We start from the raw sequence: 19,775 nt of genomic DNA, 5'->3' as shown, positions 1-19,775 counted from the left end.
GGTGAAGGTCTACACTCTCCTCTGCTTCATTTTTCAGGTACTCATCAGCTAATTTGCATGTTTTATAAATGATTTTCTATACTCATATGTTTATATATGTTGCTGAGTTGTACTATAATTCTGAAGGTTTGATATTTCTTATAAATAAAACAAGCTCTCGAACGGCTCTCTCTGAATAAAATATTTTCTTTTTTTATTTTTACGTTTTTATAAGTTTTTTAATTATTATTGATTTTAAAGACGTTATTTAATTAAAATAAAGTAGAAATTACTACAATTTAATGGCGCTATACGTTTCTTGTGTTGTGGCGCCATCTACTGGTTATTTAAAAATTTAAAGTAATCGTTTATATCAGGAGTTCCAAAACTTTTTGGAGTTGCGCCCCATTAATGAAAGCTTTTATACTTTATCGGCCTCAAACCATTTAATTAAAAAAATAATAAAAATAACAATATTTTAAGGACTGTTTCTGAGTTTAATCGCAGTGAAAATGATTAATTATTAAAATGAAATAATTAATAAATAAATAATTAAATGAAAATGATTAATGAAAAAAGTTAAAAAATAAATTAGCATATTCTTTATTGAATTTTATATATCATATTAAATATTATATCATTGACTTCCTACAGGCCCATTGCCTTGCTTCCAGTTATGGGCAAGGCACTGGAAAAAGTTATCGCAAATCGGCTATTATTTATTCACACCATTATCGTCTCCAGATCAATTTGGTTTTACTCGTGGCAAGAGGACCAAAAATGCAATTCCAGACTCCTTACTTCACAAAAGGAAACTGATGCAAGATACTTTTCTGGCTGCGTTGTGGACTTCAAAGGGGTGTTTGACACCGTTTGATGGCAAAATGTCCTGGAGAGGCTCAGGTAGGTTGGCGTTCCTAGGCCAATCTTCAAATTACTTACAAGCTATTTTTCCCAGCGCTCTATCATAGTTAAGAGTGGTACTAAACAGGTCTCTGGACATGTTACAAGGGGCTGTCCATAGGGATCAATTCTTGGCCCCCTGTGTTCGAATGTGGTGTTTGATTCATGGCTCGTCAAGAAATTTGAAAGACCGAAGATGACTGCCTATTCAGACGATCTTACCGTCCTTTTCCGAGAGATGAGATTAGACATAATTATATCTCAAGAAATCTTGCTGATCCTAGCTTCTAGGATGGGATCCTCCATGGGATTATTTCCCATGGCACGAGAAGTCAGTCCACTCCTCCACCTCTATTTCCTTTAGTCTTGCTTTATTTCTTCTAACTATTGGAGGGTTCCTCTGTTTGATCATCCTCTCTTCTATTCTTTCCTACCTCTTCAGCTCTCAAATTTCTCTTTCTATAGACTTTTCATTTCATCCTGATTTGGTCTCTCCCGGGTCTTTTGCCCTGGATAAGTCCAGCAGGTGATAGAAGATCCTGGCCGCCCCGACGTGGCTGGGATGGTGGATGGTACCGGCCAACAATAACAACATACCATATCACTACACTTATATATCCAACACACTGCCTACAAATGGCCGATTTGGCGTAAGCTTCTACACAAGATGTACAACGGCGGCTAATGGGGTGAACCTTGGGATCCGGCAGAACAGCACATGAATATCCAGAATATCCAACTGGATAAGATCCCTGCTTTTCCCTCAGACCAGGTCCATCAACTTATCAGCACCTTAACCTCGCTGCCCCAAGCCTTCGCCGCAAGAAGTCTTTGCCCGGAGTAAGTCCTGATTGCAAACCATCAACAAACTAATTCCAACTAACCCTCTCTTTCTTTCTTTCTTTTTTTTTTTTTTTATAAATACACGACGGGAACGTCTTTGTTTTGTGTTTTTTTTCTCCTCTGGAGTGGGCCCCCGAATAAATGTAGCCCACCTTTTTGCAACATCGGGTGGGTCAGAGTGTCGAATTGAGACACTATGAGCACGATTGGGACTGGACCATCTTCCCGTGGTGTGGAAGGGTACCCAGAATCATCTCTCCAGATGACTGATACTTCTGGGCAACTAAGAAGGTAGAAGAAATAAAGTGGCCAGACAGAACATACACATAATACACACAAACCTACATTACTCACATATCTGGCCCATTTGCAGTGCTACTGTTTTTCACAGAGAAACGAGACGAAGTTAAACTGACGTTCTAGGAGCTGCCCCTTTACAAAAACACATGACCACACACAGGTCAACATGTCCATTCAATAATATAATAGCTAGAGGAGAAACTAGATAAGTCCAGCAGGTGATAGTAGTCCATCCCGTTTAAGAAAATGTGCTCAGCTAATTTTTAATTAATATAATGAGCTGACCCTGGAGGCAGTACAATACCAGGGCAACTCGTGACAAAATTGGAGCAAGCTACAAGCACTTCGTCGCCTGCCAGAAATCAGTTTAATATAAAAAGAAGTCACGTGCTTTGCTTTAGTCTCTGTAAGTGTAGAAAGCGAGGCCACGTAATAATTAGCGCCATCTATAAGTGAAATTTTATGTTAAACTCATAGATGCTCCTGCTGTCTTACTTGGCTATAGCAGAGTTTAATATTGTTTAATGCTGCTAGTATACTGACTGTCTAAAATAGTTAGACTGATGTAAAGTCCTCTCACAAGAGTAGTGCTATCTGACCACCTATTTATTCCTTCTTAACTTCGTATTGCCCATATAAGTATAATTTATTCTAATCCTAAAAGATATTTCTTGGATAAATGCCTAAGAGTATGAAGAAGTTTGTTTATGCATGGTTAATGTACACACATTATTTCTACTACCAAGGTAGATTTAATAGAGCGTGTTAATCATATCTCATATTTTGCATAGCTTAACAACGAGTTGCCATGGTATTGCACTACCCCGAATAAGTAACGCTTCACCAGTGGAGAAGACTAATGTTACTTATTCTCAGTGGACACCACCAATCAGGCGCCACCGTTTTGAAGCTTATTGATCTATTTGTGTGGGATAATAGCTCTATTATCCACTTGTCCATATTTGACTTAGAAAGCAAAATGCAGAGGACAGTAATAGAATTTGGTTTGTCAACGGCTTCCTGTGGATGGTCTTCGACTGGCATGCTGTACAACCTTTTTGCTGAAGACTGTACATTGTTTCAAAATGCATAAAGCTTCTCCTGCTTTCTATTTCCGTGGCAACATGAACGTTGAGTGTATCATGTTGGGAGTATTAAATTTAGATGTCTTAACTATCTGCAGGGTTAAACATTGTAAATAGTGGACTTAATATACAAAATTGTGTTTTCCGGGGATTCCTGTTGGCGACTTGTTGATTGGTGTCAATTTCTGTTGTACTGAACATGCTGGTTTCCACATGGAGTTGATGGGATTGTTGAAGAGGTATTCAACTTTGATGATGGGGCTGAGTAATCGCCCATTTCCCATTGTTTGGAAAATTAAGTGACTATATCTAGTAGGATAAGAATATATCTTTCAAGTTGGGGGTTCGTTGAGGAAGATCCTTGACGGTTGCCAATCCTGATTACAGGATATGATTATACTAATCCTGATTATAGGACAGAATTATGCCACAAGAAATGGCTGCTCTATGACTGAAAACTGTTTCCACCTCCTTTTTCTCTTCTTTTATCTTTGCTCAATTTCTTCTAACTTGTCTTTACTATGGCAGGTCCCTTGATCTGATCCCCCGCTGTACTATTCCTTCCTACCTTAGCTATCCTCAACTATTCCCACTATATCCCCTTTCCTTTTCTTTTATTCTGTCTATACTGCAACTCTGTTCTAGTACAGGCAAGCAGGATGGTAGTAGATCCTGGTCGCCTCCATGTGGCAGGGATGGGGTGTGGGACATGGTGACCTGGCGTTGCCTCTTCCCATCTGCTAAGAGCCAGATACCTGCCAACAACACTACAACAGAACAGATCATAATACTTACACATTCAACACACTACATACAAATGGTCGGTTTTGGCGCAAGCTTCAACAGAAGAAGAACAAAAGTGGTTAATGGGGACACCCTAGGATCCGCCACAACACATAAATATCCCTTGTAGAGGTTGTAACTTCCCCCTGGGGGAACTTGTTTGTGGTCACTTTGTATACTACTCCCCATGGGTTGGTATTTCCGGTGTTACCAGGAAATGCTCTTGTTGGTGCTTATCATATTCGTGTACTCATTCCGTGTTTTCCGGTAGCGTTGGTGAAGGGTTTCGACCTCTCCGCAGCCAGCCATAACATTCGGGCTCTCTGAAATTCCTTCCTCCTTTGATTTACAGTTCTTCTAAGTCTCTGGAGGACCGGGGTCCACTAGGGCATGCCGCCAGGTGATGGACGCTTCCATTTAATGCTTTCCTCGCGAACACCTGTGTTCACGTTGGTAACTTCTCGCTGGTACAAGTCTGCTTCAGTTTTCTGGTTTAACTTTTGTTCCAGTTCTCGTGCTGAGGTGAACAGCAGGTCCTTCAAGAGCTCCCAATTTGCCCTATCTGTGGCGAATCTGTTAGCTGTCTGTCTCTGGAGAGTTGATCTTTTAATTTCATAAGAAATTTCAAGGTCCCAAAGGTTCGTGATTCCTGGACTGTGGTCGGACGTGGTTCAGGAATCACGAGCCTTCCATCCCGTCACATGTCTTGCGATGTTTTTTGTGTTGAGCATAACATCAATAGTGTCCTCCCACAGAGTAGTTGGTTGGTTTAGATATTTCATAGGCGCATCGGCAACTATGGCCATAGTGCGCCACCCACAGAGTGTTCCAAAAGGTTGGCAGGTTACAGGGTTGGTCGAGAACTGCGAACTGGGAGTTTGCAAGGAACTCTTCAAGGCGCTGGCCTTTGTTTATCTCCCGTCTGTCGGGAGTGGCGCTATGCCATGCAGGCGAAGGGCAATTTACATCCGCGGCAATTATTAGCTTGATTTTGCAAAGTGTCCAAAGTTTTCTGTAGGTATGTTATAGCGTTGAAAATGCCCTCCTCTGGTCTGCAGCAGAGGCTAATAACATAAAACTGGCCTATGGAGCTGATGATGTGGGCACAGGCCGCGTAGGCCACCCACAGTTGTGGAATCTTTGTAATGGTGATTTCTGGATTGTCAACGGTGTGTCTTCGTCCGCTTTTACAATTTTGTAAATCATCGGTACCACCGCACCAGCTTCATTTGGATATTTGGTTCTTGCAGCAGCAGGATGTCGCATTTTCCTCGTCCGCATGAATGCGGAGTTGGTTAGCCACTGCTCTGGCCCTTTGCGCGTTTAGTTGTTGTATCTTTAAAAGTTCTGTATTGAATGATTTAGGTCGAGCCCCCATAGTCTAATCTTGTTTGGTATAGTCTCTTTGTTTTTAGATATGTCAGGCATTTAGGGTCATGAATGGAATGGTCATTATCCAGTCTCAGGAACTTGCAGTTTGCGCAAGGCATTTGACGTTTCCCATTGTGACCTTTCTCAAAGCAGTGGCCACATGTCGACACGATCTGGGTACATGTATGTGAGGTGTGGCCGAACCTGCAGCACTTACAGCATTTTGGCACGGCCACATGCTCCCTGTAGCGGTGGTACCTCCTCTATGTATACTATGCCTTGGTTCCTTAGGGTCTAGCATGTAGCCGGGGCGAGTTCCACAATCCAGTTAACACCGGATTATTAACTGGATTTCGCCACAGTAAATTTCCCCAGTCAGTTTGTGTGGAGTCATGTTTTAATATATGTCAAATATTATCAGAGATGGTTCCATCCGTTCAGGGGGTTCTGAAGTGAGTCCGAGTGATGCTATCTATGGGTTATTTAGGATTTTACTTGATTCCTCTTTGGTCTGCTTGTTTGATTCCTCGCTATTTTCTGGTTGAGTATTCTGGTGTTCCTATGGATCCTTCGGTTCGCTCTGAGATCAGGTTTCCCGTTCAAACCTCGCGACCACAAGCTTTTTATATTTCTTCTACAATGCGATGCCCTGTCTGTCCTCGATGTCATCGCGAAGACCTATGGTTAGCGAGTCATATTTGGGCTTTACAGCTGCAGATTGTGCGTTTAGATCATTTTCCAATTGGTAGACAATGGTACGGGTCACTTTTCCTTCTTCCTGTTCCATTTCTGAGAGAATCGGTGGGTTTTCGGATTATCGGGAATATGACGGATAATCGAGTCAAAAACTATAGTGGCTTTTGAGGAAAAAATTGAAGTTGTTTGGCATTAGCCACAAGTTTGTGGTGGAATTAGGGACTGAACAGTCTTTCGGCAATTTTTTGGGCTCTCCCTTCTGGTGATGTGGGAGGGAGGAAGCCCTACAGCAAAAGTATCTCTAGAAACACCCGACTACTTTTTTGGGGGGATTTCCAAGGGCATGGAACACACTGGTGTCACTGGTTTTTCCATCAGAGGAACAAGAGCAAAGCATCTCACCCATGCTAAGTTTATGGTAGAGGAGGAGAGCACTTAAAACACATCGTAATACCGCATAGAGAATAATCGTTCTCAAAGCTGTTGGGTCACTATTAATGCCCAGAAAAATACATGGGAGAACACCCAGCCCCAATCAAAAATGCGGTTCAACCTTATACTTTCATTGTTTTGATATTTGTTTAGTTTTTGGTTCTTAGAGATGGATCATCCATGGTAACTAGTCATGAAAAACTCCTCTTGCTTTTCCCGGCACATTGACAACATATCATGTGCACATTGTGCCCTTTCCTTCTTCTGGTAAGGGGTCAGAAGTTTGGGAACCAATCTAGAAGACACTTGACTCATATGCAACTGTTGATGGATGACGTTCTCCACAGACACTACTCTATTTTGGAACTTTGTAGCTTGTTCTTTGAGGCTAATGCAGCGATCTACCAGGATTAATGCACCCTCTCCTGTTACAGCAGTTTCTGGGTGTTCTGGGATTTCTTCATCATGCACTCGAGTTCTTCCACATTTGAATTGTTCATACCAATCTGCAACAATACTAACCAGGACATTCTTCTCCATAAGCAGCGACCATTTCTTCTTAGATTTTTTTTTTGCAGAAAGATGAAGTGAGAGTATTAATCGATGTTCACATGAAGGATGGCTTAGAAGGTGCAGATTCAAAGTTTGGCCACTAGACATCTTAGGTGGGACCTGATAGAGGTATATAAAGCCATGAAAAGGACCAGTAAAAGGAACGAGTGAGGTATATTTTCAATGGCAGAATTGAGAACCAGGGAAGAAAATTAGACAGTTTTGGGAGTAATAGAAGACTGTATCTTACGAAGTTACTTTTAGGCAGCGTGTTGTAGACCATCGGAATAAATTGCTTGTCATTTAATTTAATTATTAGCATTAGTAGTGGCAAATGATGCAAGAAAGCAAGCTTATACAGCATCACCAAAAATAAAAGCGACACCTTCCATTTCAGTCAATTCATCCCCTCTAATAGTTTGTCTAGTTTTTCCTTGAATTTATTTAAAATGAAAGGGTTTGAACTCAGGCCTTTCCACCTTGCTAGCAGGATTAAGGAGGTGCTTATCCTCTTGTATAAGGCAATGGTCAGGTTGCATCCTGAGTACTGCATCCAGGTCTGGAGGCTTCATTTTTGGAAGGATGTAGAGCTGGTTTAGAGAAGAGCAACAAATTGGCGAAGGGATCAAAAGGTTGTTCTTACCAGGAAAGGCTTCCGTTTTGAAAATTGCAGCTCTGGAATGTAAGCATCTGGGAGATAATCTCATTGAGGTGTTTAAGGCTTTGAATGTATTGAACAAGATCAATACTGATGATATCTCTCCCGTTGCTCACACTACACACATGAAGGTGGTATAAATTCAAATTGAGGAAGGATGGTTGTAGGACAGCTATGCAAAAGTGTCTTCAGCCAGAGGACGGATGGTTGATTGTTGGAATAAACTCCCATCTGGTGTTATGGCTGAGATGGGTGTTTGAATAAATTCAAGGAAGAAGTAGATAAACTGTTAGAAGGGATGGATAGGTGAAATAAGAAGTTTCGACCTTTTTTTTTTTTTAACTGATTCTGTATAAATTTGCTTTCTTGTATGATTTATTGACTTTTCTTCATTTTTATATCCCTTGTCTTGGGCATAATAATATGATATTATTCAAGTGAGACCCCTTAAGTATGCCAGCGACAAGTCTACAAAGTAGTTATTCTCTATTAGTATTTCAGTCTAAAGGTGGCTACAAGATTGGAGCGAAGAATCAATTTAGATATAATCATGGGATGGCCAGATCTCGATTGAGCCATATGTTTAATCGTTTCTAATAAGGAGAAAGCTCTGATTCAACATCTGTATAAGTGTGCTCAGGTATTTCCTTAGCAGTGATTAAGTATTAGGACTAATTGCGCTGAAACCAATTGCGCTCTATTATTTGTAGCACGCTATATTTTTATAAGGGTATCTCAAAGATTTGTTTCCATAGACCTTTTTGGGATGGTTGAGTATAGGTAAGTTGGCCTATATGAAAAGCAATAAGCGTTGGTAAGATAAACTTTTCAAATAGTTTCAGCAACCTATGGTGATAGATTTGTAATCCTTAGGTAGATTCTGATCCTTGTCTTTGGGAAACACTTTTATTGGAGAAAATGTTGAAATGGCCAAGACTTTTGTTTAGATGGATTGTCAGTTTATTTTATTTTATTTTAATCCTAGATTTATATCTGTACAAATCACACAGAAGTAAAGAAATACCAATTGTGGAATGTTATTGTTACTAACCCTTAAAACACCCCAAAACTAGAATTTATTATCAGCATAATTTTGAAATGGCCGCTTACAGAACCTGAATATTTGCTTTTTCATTTTCCTCGATGGGTTAGGTAAAATCAACTAACCTTCACCCACTCAGCATAAAATAAATCAAAACATTATTTTTAAAAAAGGTGTCTGAATAATTTCTGCTTGATAACCGAAGATTAAGGATATAAACCTTAATTTTAAAAATACTTTATTTTATTTCATTATTAATTACTTTAAATAAAACTTATCACAGAATAAATATAGAAATAATGCATTTTTTTATTAACACACACACATATATACATATATTATCGGAAACAGCAAGTCTTCTAGGTTGCTCAAGGCCCACTGTGGTTAAAGCGTACAAAGATTGGTGTCGAATGTGTCAGACCACCTCCCGCCGACAGAACTGTAAAGGATTAAGCAAGGTTTGTGGTGAGCGTAGGGTGCAGCTCGTTTTATGGACTTAAAGGAAGGTCACTGTGGGACAGTTGATATTGCAATGTAATATGAGGAATGTGAGAAAAATATCCTAAATGACAATGTGACAATGAAACCGAGTCTACAAATTTCCCATGGCCTGCACAATCACCAGACTTAAACAAGCCACTGTGAGCATCTTTGGAGGGGTGAGTAAGAAGCAAAATTCAAACAGAAGTACAGCTGAATTCACCTCTTTCTTGAGTATCATTGATAAAATCTCATGAGCTATCCTGGTAGACTCTGTACTGCTCAGACAACTTCATGTTGGACTACACATTTACTCCAGGTATTTTTTATTCTCCACCAAATGAGTGTGGTACCACTCAATTGGTGTATTATTCTTTGGTTACTGCCATCTATGTGCAGTACCTTGCATTTATCAATGTCGAACGTCAATTACCACTTCCCATTTGCCTAATTTTTCTAGATCTTGTTGCAGTACCTTGATTACTGTCATTAACCACCCTGCCAACCTTTGTATCATCTGCAGATTTAGACATTAAGCTTGATACGCTTTCAGTAATAAATATAGAAAACAATAATGGGCCTAGCACTGAACCCTGGGGAACTCCACTAAAAACATTAATGGAAGAAGATCAATCTCCATCGTCTCCCACTCAATCATCCCTTTACGGTTAAGGCTTTCGTAAAAAAATTAAATAAGTATTAAATAGTATTTATTTTATTTTTATAATATAATAATTTCAAAAATTAATTAAAATTATTAACCAATATTGCCATCTATTTGTTAATTTTCAATTAAATAAATTTCTAATTTAAATATTTAGTACTATTTATTATTATTTATTTATTTCCCAGAAATACAGAAATATTATATACTTATTTTCAATATAGCCATTTTGTGCCCGGATTTGTAGGTGTTTATAAATATTATCATTCCAAATGTGACTCTATTAAATAGTGGGATATGGAGTTTGTTTGGTTGTATTGTGCTGCCATCTATTGACAAAAACAGAAATTATTAATTTTTTTATAGGTAAATGTCATTATGTAGAAGTAAATAATCTCTTCGCTAAATAAAGAAGGCAACTGCTATCTAAAAATATTTATTTAATTGATTTTTACAGTATACATAATACGACACACAATACTTGTATTCAGCAATGATGGTGGTGACAAGAAGCTGTAAAAATGAAAACGAAGAGGTAGATCCTTAATACATCGTATTTAAGCGTAGGTTTTAGGACGCTAATGTACGTGAGTATCTTTCTTTCTCTCTCTCTCTCTCTCTCATACACACACAGATAGGTAGAATATATCGTTTTAATTACCACCACTCATGACCACCTTTGCCAAAGCCATAACCACCACCACCACCAAAGCCTCCATGTTCATATCCGTATCCAATGACTGAGGTTGAGTGTTGATGAACCCTAAGGAAAAGAAAATAATAAACTTTTATAAAATTATTCTCTAGAATAATTTAAAATCTTCATTAACATATCCCATACTGTATTAAAGATTACTGTACGTTATACTGTGCTGCCATCTACCGGTAAACGTGAGTATTAAAATGTACCTTACTGTATTAAAAACGTTATCCAATTAAGTAAAAAGAAAAACATTTCATTCTATTATAATAGAGTGACGGAAAGTGGGAGTAAATAATACTTCCTAAAATGTTATATTGCTTTTGAATGTTTTAAAAGAATTTTAAGTCTTCCTAAAATTATTAAAATGCATATTACAAAAATAATAAGTTGAAGGTTCACGTTTAAAGTTGCACAATATTAACGGATTTTAAAATTAGAAAAATAGAAGAAACTGACAGTTTCATCTTTATATTTTATGTCTATAATGTTTTTTTCTTTAATTTTAATCAGAATTATTATTATTTTATTTTTTATTTTTGTAAAATAAAAGGTGTAAAAAACACAGCTTTCTTTAAATATTTAATTTATATAGTAAAAACTAAAATAAACCATACTATAAGTATTGTAATCCATTAAGAAAAGATTAAATATTGATAAACTCCAGAACAAAATATTAAAAGCTCGTAAACCTTTTCTAGAAATTAAAAAGAAAGTTTACACGTGTCAGTTGTCGCACTGCTGGTGTAAGAAATATAAAAGGAATTGTTTATTTAACTCTTTCAACTCTCACATCCATATGTGAAACCCCAGACTCTAGCTGCGATAGTGAGATCTCTAAAATTTACTTATAATTCGCAATTTAGATTTCCCAAAATTGTCTTCGGCTCCAGTTCCCAGGAGTACTTAAATCGACATAGCCATATTATTGATTAAATATGCAACTATAGGCCAATTTCTTTAAAAAATTCAATAATTTACTAGTAGTAGAAGTTTATTTGGGGATGTCAGACCCCTAATAATGATTTAACCACTTGAGAAGTGAAATACACTTCCACAAATGTTTTTATGATTATCATAACTGCTAACCACTGTGGCAAAATAATAATAATGTGGTTCCCTTCACCACCTCCCCCCCCCCTATGACGTACGGCCACTGGGCACTACTTCGGTTGGCCCACTCTAGTTCTACCACTGGTGAGCACGAGGGCAGCATAACAGCCACGAAAGCCTAACCCCTGTAGCATAGATATGAACTGTTCATTAATTAAGTAGTAAACTAGAAGATAAGAAATGAGATCTTAAAAAACTGCAAGCCCTAAAGGAATATGTTTATGTGTACTATCATTGGGACAGTGTTAAGGTCATTTAAGAGTATAGCCCTCGTTTTAAAAAGAGGACAAGTTACCATGTGAAGTTGACGTCACCTGAAAAACATTACTTTGGTATATGAAACAAGCGCAGAACCCTTCCAACTGGTTTAGAGGCTGTTAATAACCTTCTCGGCTTACTTACATAAATAACGGATTCATTTCAAGAACACGGGGAAAATTAGAGTAGAAACCTCAAGGGTGAGGCTTTCCAAGAAACGAAGGAAATATCAAACGGGGGTGACAACATTTTGTTTTCTTCTTCCCTCTCGCTTGTAGTGCAAAAGTCTCGAAGTAGGTGACAACAAACAGTTCAACACCAGCATGGACTACTTCGAAGGAAGACAACATTATTTGAATAAATATAAAAACCACAAATTCAGGTGATTGCATAAATGAGTTACTTTGACCAAACCACGACTATAACCAAAAATAAAAATACAGTTTATATTTTAATGAAAATAATTATCATTCATTAATTTAGACAAACTTACAGTCTTGGAGTTTAAACTTACCCTTATATTATTTAAAATATTTTACACTTTTTATTTATTATTTAAAATATTTTTAAACGAAAATAGCTTAAACGTACGCTGTCAGTTTATAATGTATTTAACTCTTGTACGATTCTACCTTATTGTACGCATGCGTCAATAATGTAGTCTACAACTGCGCCCTCTAACATAAAAAAATCTTTCATAAAATCGATTTTAATATCAACATGTTTGAAAATAACTGAACACCACTAGTGCTGTGAACAGATAGTTTGTTTGATGACTTTTTTTATTAAGGTCAGTGTATCTGGGGCATCTTTGATTTTCTTAGTAAACAGGATGTTAGGTGGGATGTCATGAAATCTTGGGAATTTGGGCGTGGAATTCTGATTGATATGATTCATAATTATTGGTGTGGAGGTCCAATGTCGGGGGCTCACTGTGGTCAAGGCGTGCTGAATGGGTTATGACTGCTTAAATGTACACCTTTAATTTTTATACTTTTTCAAAAGTTATAACTGCGATTTTTCCAAAAATAAACTGCTATTTTAAAGTTGAAATATTGTACTTAAATTTATATAAATACAAAACTTATAAAAAAAGAATGAACGAATAAATAAATGAATACAATAAAAATAAGTGAATGGATAAAATAATGAATAAATGACTTTTTCTTTATAACCAGTACAGTCAGAGGACGGGCAGGGGTTTATAACTTTGTTTCTGTTTTTACGGTAATAGATGACACAGATAAGATAGCTTCCAACGCTTGGCCCAGGCTCTTTCCTGAGACCGAAGGATTCATGCTCGCCATCCAAGATCAGGTACTCAACACCAGCAACTACAGAATATACATTGGCAAGGACAGACCCCGGAGTAACAGATGACACATCTCGACGATGCCACTGGACTCAGAAACAATCAAGCACATTACCACAGGATGCAGTGTGATCACCCAGACTGACTATACTCACTGACACCACCAAGTGGCCAGGATAATACATCAGGATCTAGCCAATAGCTGGTCAAAGAAAGTTTACCATACGAGTAAACTTTCTAGTACGAGGCTCAGGGTGTACTAGAAACTAACAGACTATACTGGGATCGTGCCATAATGACGGACAATGGCGATCCTGCACAACAAATCAGAATCGTCATCAACAAGAAAGAAATGCCTACCTACTTGATCGACATTTCCGGGGCTCAACACTAGCCGTCTCCTGAAAACATGCAAGAAAAGGATCTGGAAGTACACAAACCTAATACAGGAAGTGTCTTAGGTCTGTGTCAAAGATATGTGGCAAATGGAATAAGTAATGACCATCCCGATCACCGTGTCAACCACCGGCATGGTGCCAAAGAGCTTCCACAAGAACCTAGCAGCAATAGGCATTCTAGAAAACACTTACATGGAACTCCAGAAACTCGCGATCCTGAACACATGCAGGATAGTAACAGAGTTCCTTGTTCCATGAAAGGGTGTTCTGGGAGGCCTGTTGCTGTTAGGTTTTGATGGAGGCTCTTTGGCACCATGCAGGTGGCCTTCATAAGAACCTAGCAGCAACAGGCCTCCTAGAGAACACTTTCATGGAACTTCAGGAACTCGGATCCTGAACACACACAGGATAGTAACAGGTTCCTTGGCCAATAGTAATAACAATGGTAACCGGACACAACCAATCACTCCATGTACCAATACCCGTCATGGACTCGCACAGTTTCTAGAATCGGCGTCATCCCCAAACCGGGTGAAAAAGATCTGAGTTCGAGTCCCATCGATGACGTGGGGAATTTTTGTGGGCCTTTTCCACAATGTGGCTGAGTTAGCCGGTCTCAGGCGAAGGTAGCATGGTTTTTTCTCCCAGAAACGAAACTCATGTTTTTCGTTCCGCGAACAGAAAGTCTATCAGAGAACACAAGCAATTTACAGACAGTATACACAGAACAATAAGGCCTTAGTCGGTGATACTCCTAAAACTATATTACAACAGCAATAACAATACAATACAAATATACAATAATCAACAGCAAGTACGGATATATCTACAAAGAAGAAGGAACATCCTGTATATCCACTCCCACATGATGTAAGAAGATGACATCACGCTCTACGGGAGAACAGAGAAGCAACTCCAACAGCTATGGTGGATCACTGAAGAATTCAGCAATGACATCAGGATGGAATTTGGACTAGAGAAATATAAAGGCCCAAGGATTGCATCAGAGAAATTTAGTCGGCCACAACGATCAGCTGTAGACTGGTAAAAAGACCAAAGTCATGAGAGGGGGAAAGAGATCTACGTATGCCTGAGGATGATGCAGGCTCAGCAGTTAGAACACATGAAGACCAAGACTTACTTGACCAAAAAATACCATCAGAGATTTAGAAGCCTAATTAAAGCAATGATGAATTGATAGGAACACAGTTACAGCAATAAACACTTATGCAGCCCCAGTGTTAACATACTCCTTCATAGAATGGTCTAACACTAACTTGGAGGAGTTCATGAGAAAGACAAGAATAATGATGACCAACATCCGCAAACAACAGCCGAAATTCGCCGTGGTGAAACTGATAATAGCTCGGAAAGAGGGAGAAAGGAGCTTAATAGACCTCATCGAGCAACAGAAAACAGTGATAGCTAACCTGAAGGATTACTTCCAGAAAAACACAACCCTACGAAGCCATAAGGAAGGTAGACAAGCGGCAGACCCGTACTTAACCTAAGCAAGGAGACCCCTCTTGCCCCAGTGGAGGAAAATAAGATAGAAACAATGTGCAAATAAGACACTCCATGGAGAACTCTACAATGACCTCCATCAAGATTACGTAGACAAAATGGCTTCCAATGCATGGCTCACGAGCGGGACGCTCTTCCCCGACACTGAAATATTACCATCCAAAACCAGGCAATCAACACTAGGAACTATAGAAAATACATCGCGAAGGAACCCGTGACAGATGACCACAATGCCACCTGGCGTCAGAAATGACCCAACACATCACCGCAGGATGCAAAGTGATCACCCAGACTGAGTACACGCGTAGACCAGGTAGCCAGGATAACACATCAGAAGCTAGCAAGGAAATGCCAGCTGATCAAAGAAAGTGTGCTGTATTCCAAGTACGAATCCCAGGCTGTAATAGAAAGACCACTCCACAAGTTGTACTGGGACCGGACCATAATAATGGACAAGACAATCCTGCACAACAGACCGGATTAACTCTCGTCGACAAGAAGGAAAAGGCTACCTGCCTGGTTTACATAACGGTCCCCAACCCTAGCAACCTCTGAAAACCCTATGGGGAAAAGATCACGAAGTGCAAAGACCTAAGACAGGAGGTTCAAAAAGGTGCGGCATATGCAAAGAGTAACGACCATCCCGATCGGCGTTTCAACTATCGGCATGGTGCCAAATACCCTACATAAGTGTCTTGCACCAATAGGCCTCCCAGAACGTCGGAATCCAGCATACATGTAGGATAGTCAGAGAGTTCCTAGACCACTAGTAAAAGCCGGGGACATAACCACCTTGTGCACTTGGTACCAGTACCAGTGACTAGATGGAAGTATGGCATCGGTATAATGGGCCTAATAATAATCATAATTATTATTATTATTTCTCCCTGATTGGGGGGGGTTCCACTCGTGACGGGTATTGTTACCAAGTACACAGGGTGGTTGTAATGTCTGGTGTTACTGTTGGTCGAGGAACTCTCTGACTATCCTACAGGTGTTCACGATTGCGACTTTCTGGAGTTCCTTGTAGGTGTCCTCTGGGAGTCTTATCGTTTCAGGACTGTTATGCAAGGTCTTTGGCACCATACCGTAGGTTGACAAGATGATCTGGATGGGGTCGTTACTTCTTGCAAATTCCACATCTCTTTAATCTCTTGTCTTAGGTCCTTGTACTTCCTAATGTTCCGTTGGGGCAGCACAGTGATATTATCACCTTCTCCCCACACCGGATGGAAAAAGCCCGGGTTCGAATCCCGTCGATGACGCGAGGAAGTTTAATGAGCTTTTTTCACTCCGCGGCTGAGTTAGTAGGTTTCAGGCATGAATAGCAAGTTTTTTTTTTTTTTTTTTTTCCAGAAACTGGGGTTTTTTTCGGCCAGCAAAACACGCAAATCGGCTAGAGAACACACGCAATTTACAGACATAATACATAAACGGGGGTATATGTAAGAAATTACGGGTGGCCCTAATATCATAATTTGAAATTTTTTTTTTTTTTTTATATTTCCTAATATTTTATTCGTTGGTTTTCTGGAGGTTGCAAGTGTTGGGCACTGCTATGTCAATCACATAGGTTGCCTTTTCTTTCTTGTCGACAAGGGTTATGTCCGGTCTGTTGTGTGGGATTGTCTTGTTCGTTATTATTGCGCGGTCCCAGTACAGCTTGTGGGTTGGGGTCCCTAGTACTGCCTGGGATTCGTACTTGTAGTACTGTACACTTTCTTTGATCAACTGGTATTTCCTTGCTAACTTCTGATGTTTTATCCTGGCTACCTGGGTGTCTACGAGTGTACTCATTCTAGGTGACCACCTTGCATCCTGCAGTGATGTGTTGGATCGTTTCTGAGGCCAGGTGGCATCGTCGACATGTGTCATCGAACACTCCGGACTCCTTGGCGATGTATTTTCTGTAGTTTGTGGTGTTGATTACCTGGTCTTGCGCGAACATGAATCCTTCAGTCTCTGGAAAGAGGACCTGCTCGGGAGCCATGCATTAAAAGCCTTTTTATCTATGTGATCTTGATGGAGGTTATTGTAGTGTTTGCCATGGAATGTCTTCTTTGCCCATCTTTATAGCTTCGTTTGTTCCATCTGGACGAGAGGCGATTCAACACTTAGGTTGAGTGGGATATGCCCATTGTCTAGCTTCCTTATGGCCTGGTAGAGTGCTACTGTGTTTTTCTGGAAGTTATCCTTCAGGTTAGCTATTGCTGTTTTCTGTTGCTCGATGAGGTCTCTCAGGTCCCTTCCTCCCTCTTTCCGAGCTATTATCAGTCTCACCACTGCTGGCTTCGCGTGGTGTTGGCTGCCCTTGGTCGTTATTATTATTAAATATATTATCACACAGAAGACACTACAATAAACCTTATTTGGATGTTTCCTCCTTTCTAAGGAGGAAATTTCTTAACAAAGTTTTTTCGCACTATTATAAGTTAAAATGTTTATAAAAAAAAAACAAGAAGTACAACAACTATTTTTACAAAGTGGAGAATTTCAATAACGGCATCATGTGTTCATACCACGAGATATTAAGGAGTTGGGCAGATACTTGGGTATGCCTTATGTGTTTAATTCAGAACGACAATGGGCAAAACGAAAGGCTTTAGTGACTTTGAACATGGCATGGTAGTCGGTGCAGGAAGCGCTGGTGTGAGTTTCTCGCTAATTGCAGCCCTTCTGGGAGATTGGCCTCATAACCAAATAACATCCAGAAAAGGTCGATCCTGTGGTTGGAAACACCTCATTAATGAGAGGGATGAACGGTGGCTGACAAGACTTTATATGGTTAGATGACAACTCAGTCAGATAACAACCCAGTACAATAGTGGTAACCAAGAGGCATGTCAGAACGCAGAGCTCTTTGTATTAGATCTGGTTTCGCGTCTGTGGGCAAAATATAAGCGGATATGGTTACAGTGGGCGAACACCAATAATGGACAGGGGAGGATTGGAAAATTATTGCCTATTCTACGAATCCCGTTTACTGCTGTTTCACGCTGAGCGGTGGACGAAAACAACACGAGTTCATGGACCCATCCAACCAGGTGTCAACGATTCATGGTATAATGATGTGGAATGAATTTTCTTAGTATATTAGCCCTGTAGTACCAGTAAAGCAACATTTAGATGCTGCAAATTATCCGGAATTTTTTTCCGAGCATATGCCACCCTTTATGTTTTCAATGCATCCATCTGCGAATGGCTTCTTTTAACAGGACAAAATGCTCCATCCCAAGGGCATAATTGTACAGATGTTTCAAGGGTGACTTCAGCCAACTTTGGTGATTCCTCCACCAGATCTCAATCCAACTGAGCACTTGTGATGTGAATTGGTATGAGGTCTTCGGAGTAGAAATCCGCAACCACCATAAGTCCATGCCACAACGAATGCAGGCTGTTCTGCGGGTAAGGTGGGGTGTACTCACTATTAGGTAGGTGTGCCTAATAAAGTGGCCACTTAGTACAAAATTATCAAGAATATTAAGATACCAAATAAAAAGAACAGGAAACGCTACAAAACAAAAATTTCTTTCTCTCTTAGTTAAGTAAGAAATTAGTCATTCCAAAGATAAGCGTCCAATGATGTTTTCATTCTTGGTATTTCATCCGTGGAAAAATCCTTGAGGATATTCTTTAATTGAAATCGCATCTTGGCAGAATAAAATAGGTCATCTTTCCTCATCCCATCCGCCTTTTCACTGACAGCTCCTCATCCCAATAAACTCGTGTCAGTTTTCCCCTTTAGAAAATGAAAGCTCTTTCTTTATGGAGTATTTCTCCACTAATGAATACAATCATTTAAAAATTGAAAACTAACTAAATACTAACAAGTATAGCATTTAGGGGTGTTATACTTACGGATAAGGCACTAATTTTGCACTTTCCGATACTAGTGGTAGAGGGATCGGTAGAGGCAAGAAGATTTTCTTACTGGACAACGCCTTGGCCACAAGAGCTGCTGCTAAAAGCTTTTTTATTTTCTTAAGACCAACAGCTTCGTGGATAAAACACGTGCTTAGCATCAGAGCCACCAGAGCAATTCCAATGACATTTTTGCTGTTCATAGTGGACGAAAGGAGACTGTCTATAAACGAAAAAAGAATTTAGCCATAGTTAGAAAAATCTGCAATTTAGAATCGAATTTTACTAGTTAGAAAATTGGCAATCCCTGACACTTGCATAAATTATAAACAGTCGTTCCAAAATCGCTCATTCCAACCCAACACTCGAAGAGAAACAGAAAGAGAGGCTTACCAGTTGCTGATGTCTATTCCAAAGGAGAGACTGGACAAATAGCTGCAGATGCAGCCGTGAAGACTCCTTTTCAATAGCCTTTTTGCCACATGTTTTCCTTAAACCCGAAGAAACACAAACAGCGTTTATCAAATCCCATTTGACTACCAATACGCAGGCTCCTCCTCTTCTACGCATTCGCAGAACGCGGATATAACCAGCTTCTGGACGACCTACTGACGGCCTCGAAGGGGGGAGGGGAGGGGTGAGGTCGGACAAACACTGCTCTAGGGAGTGAGTAATCCGTTTCTCGGCTCGTTCTTCAGGGGGTTTTTCCGTCTAAGAAGAACAGAAACGCGCAGCCACTGTCATTTATAATGTCGCCAGCACCGATTCCGACGTTTTACACTCTTTTTTACAAGCGCGCGCTATTAATAGATCCTTTAAGT

The 19,775-nt window shown here is 39.6% G+C and overlaps 1 protein-coding gene and 1 pseudogene across 1 annotated transcript; both read right to left on the bottom strand.

Annotated features, from left to right (window-relative positions):
• Window positions 1-2,295: 2,295 nt before the first annotated feature.
• Window positions 2,296-2,449, bottom strand: LOC150076972 (U2 spliceosomal RNA; annotated as a pseudogene).
• Window positions 2,450-10,445: 7,996 nt separating this feature from the next.
• On the bottom strand, window positions 10,446-19,409 carry LOC150076971 (uncharacterized). Its single transcript, XM_090386347.1, has 3 exons — window positions 19,348-19,409; window positions 18,952-19,177; window positions 10,446-10,551 (listed from the first exon to the last, which is right to left on the bottom strand). Exons 2-3 carry the CDS (start codon window positions 19,155-19,157, stop codon window positions 10,446-10,448), a joined length of 312 nt encoding a protein of 103 aa, XP_090242473.1. The 5' UTR covers window positions 19,158-19,177; window positions 19,348-19,409.
• Window positions 19,410-19,775: the final 366 nt, after the last annotated feature.

This window comes from Mastigoproctus giganteus, chromosome 12, assembly GCF_048544385.1.
Source record: "Mastigoproctus giganteus isolate SK-2022 chromosome 12, ASM4854438v1, whole genome shotgun sequence".
NCBI lineage: Eukaryota > Metazoa > Arthropoda > Arachnida > Uropygi > Thelyphonidae > Mastigoproctus > Mastigoproctus giganteus.
This window is presented reverse-complemented; position numbering and strand designations above follow the sequence as displayed.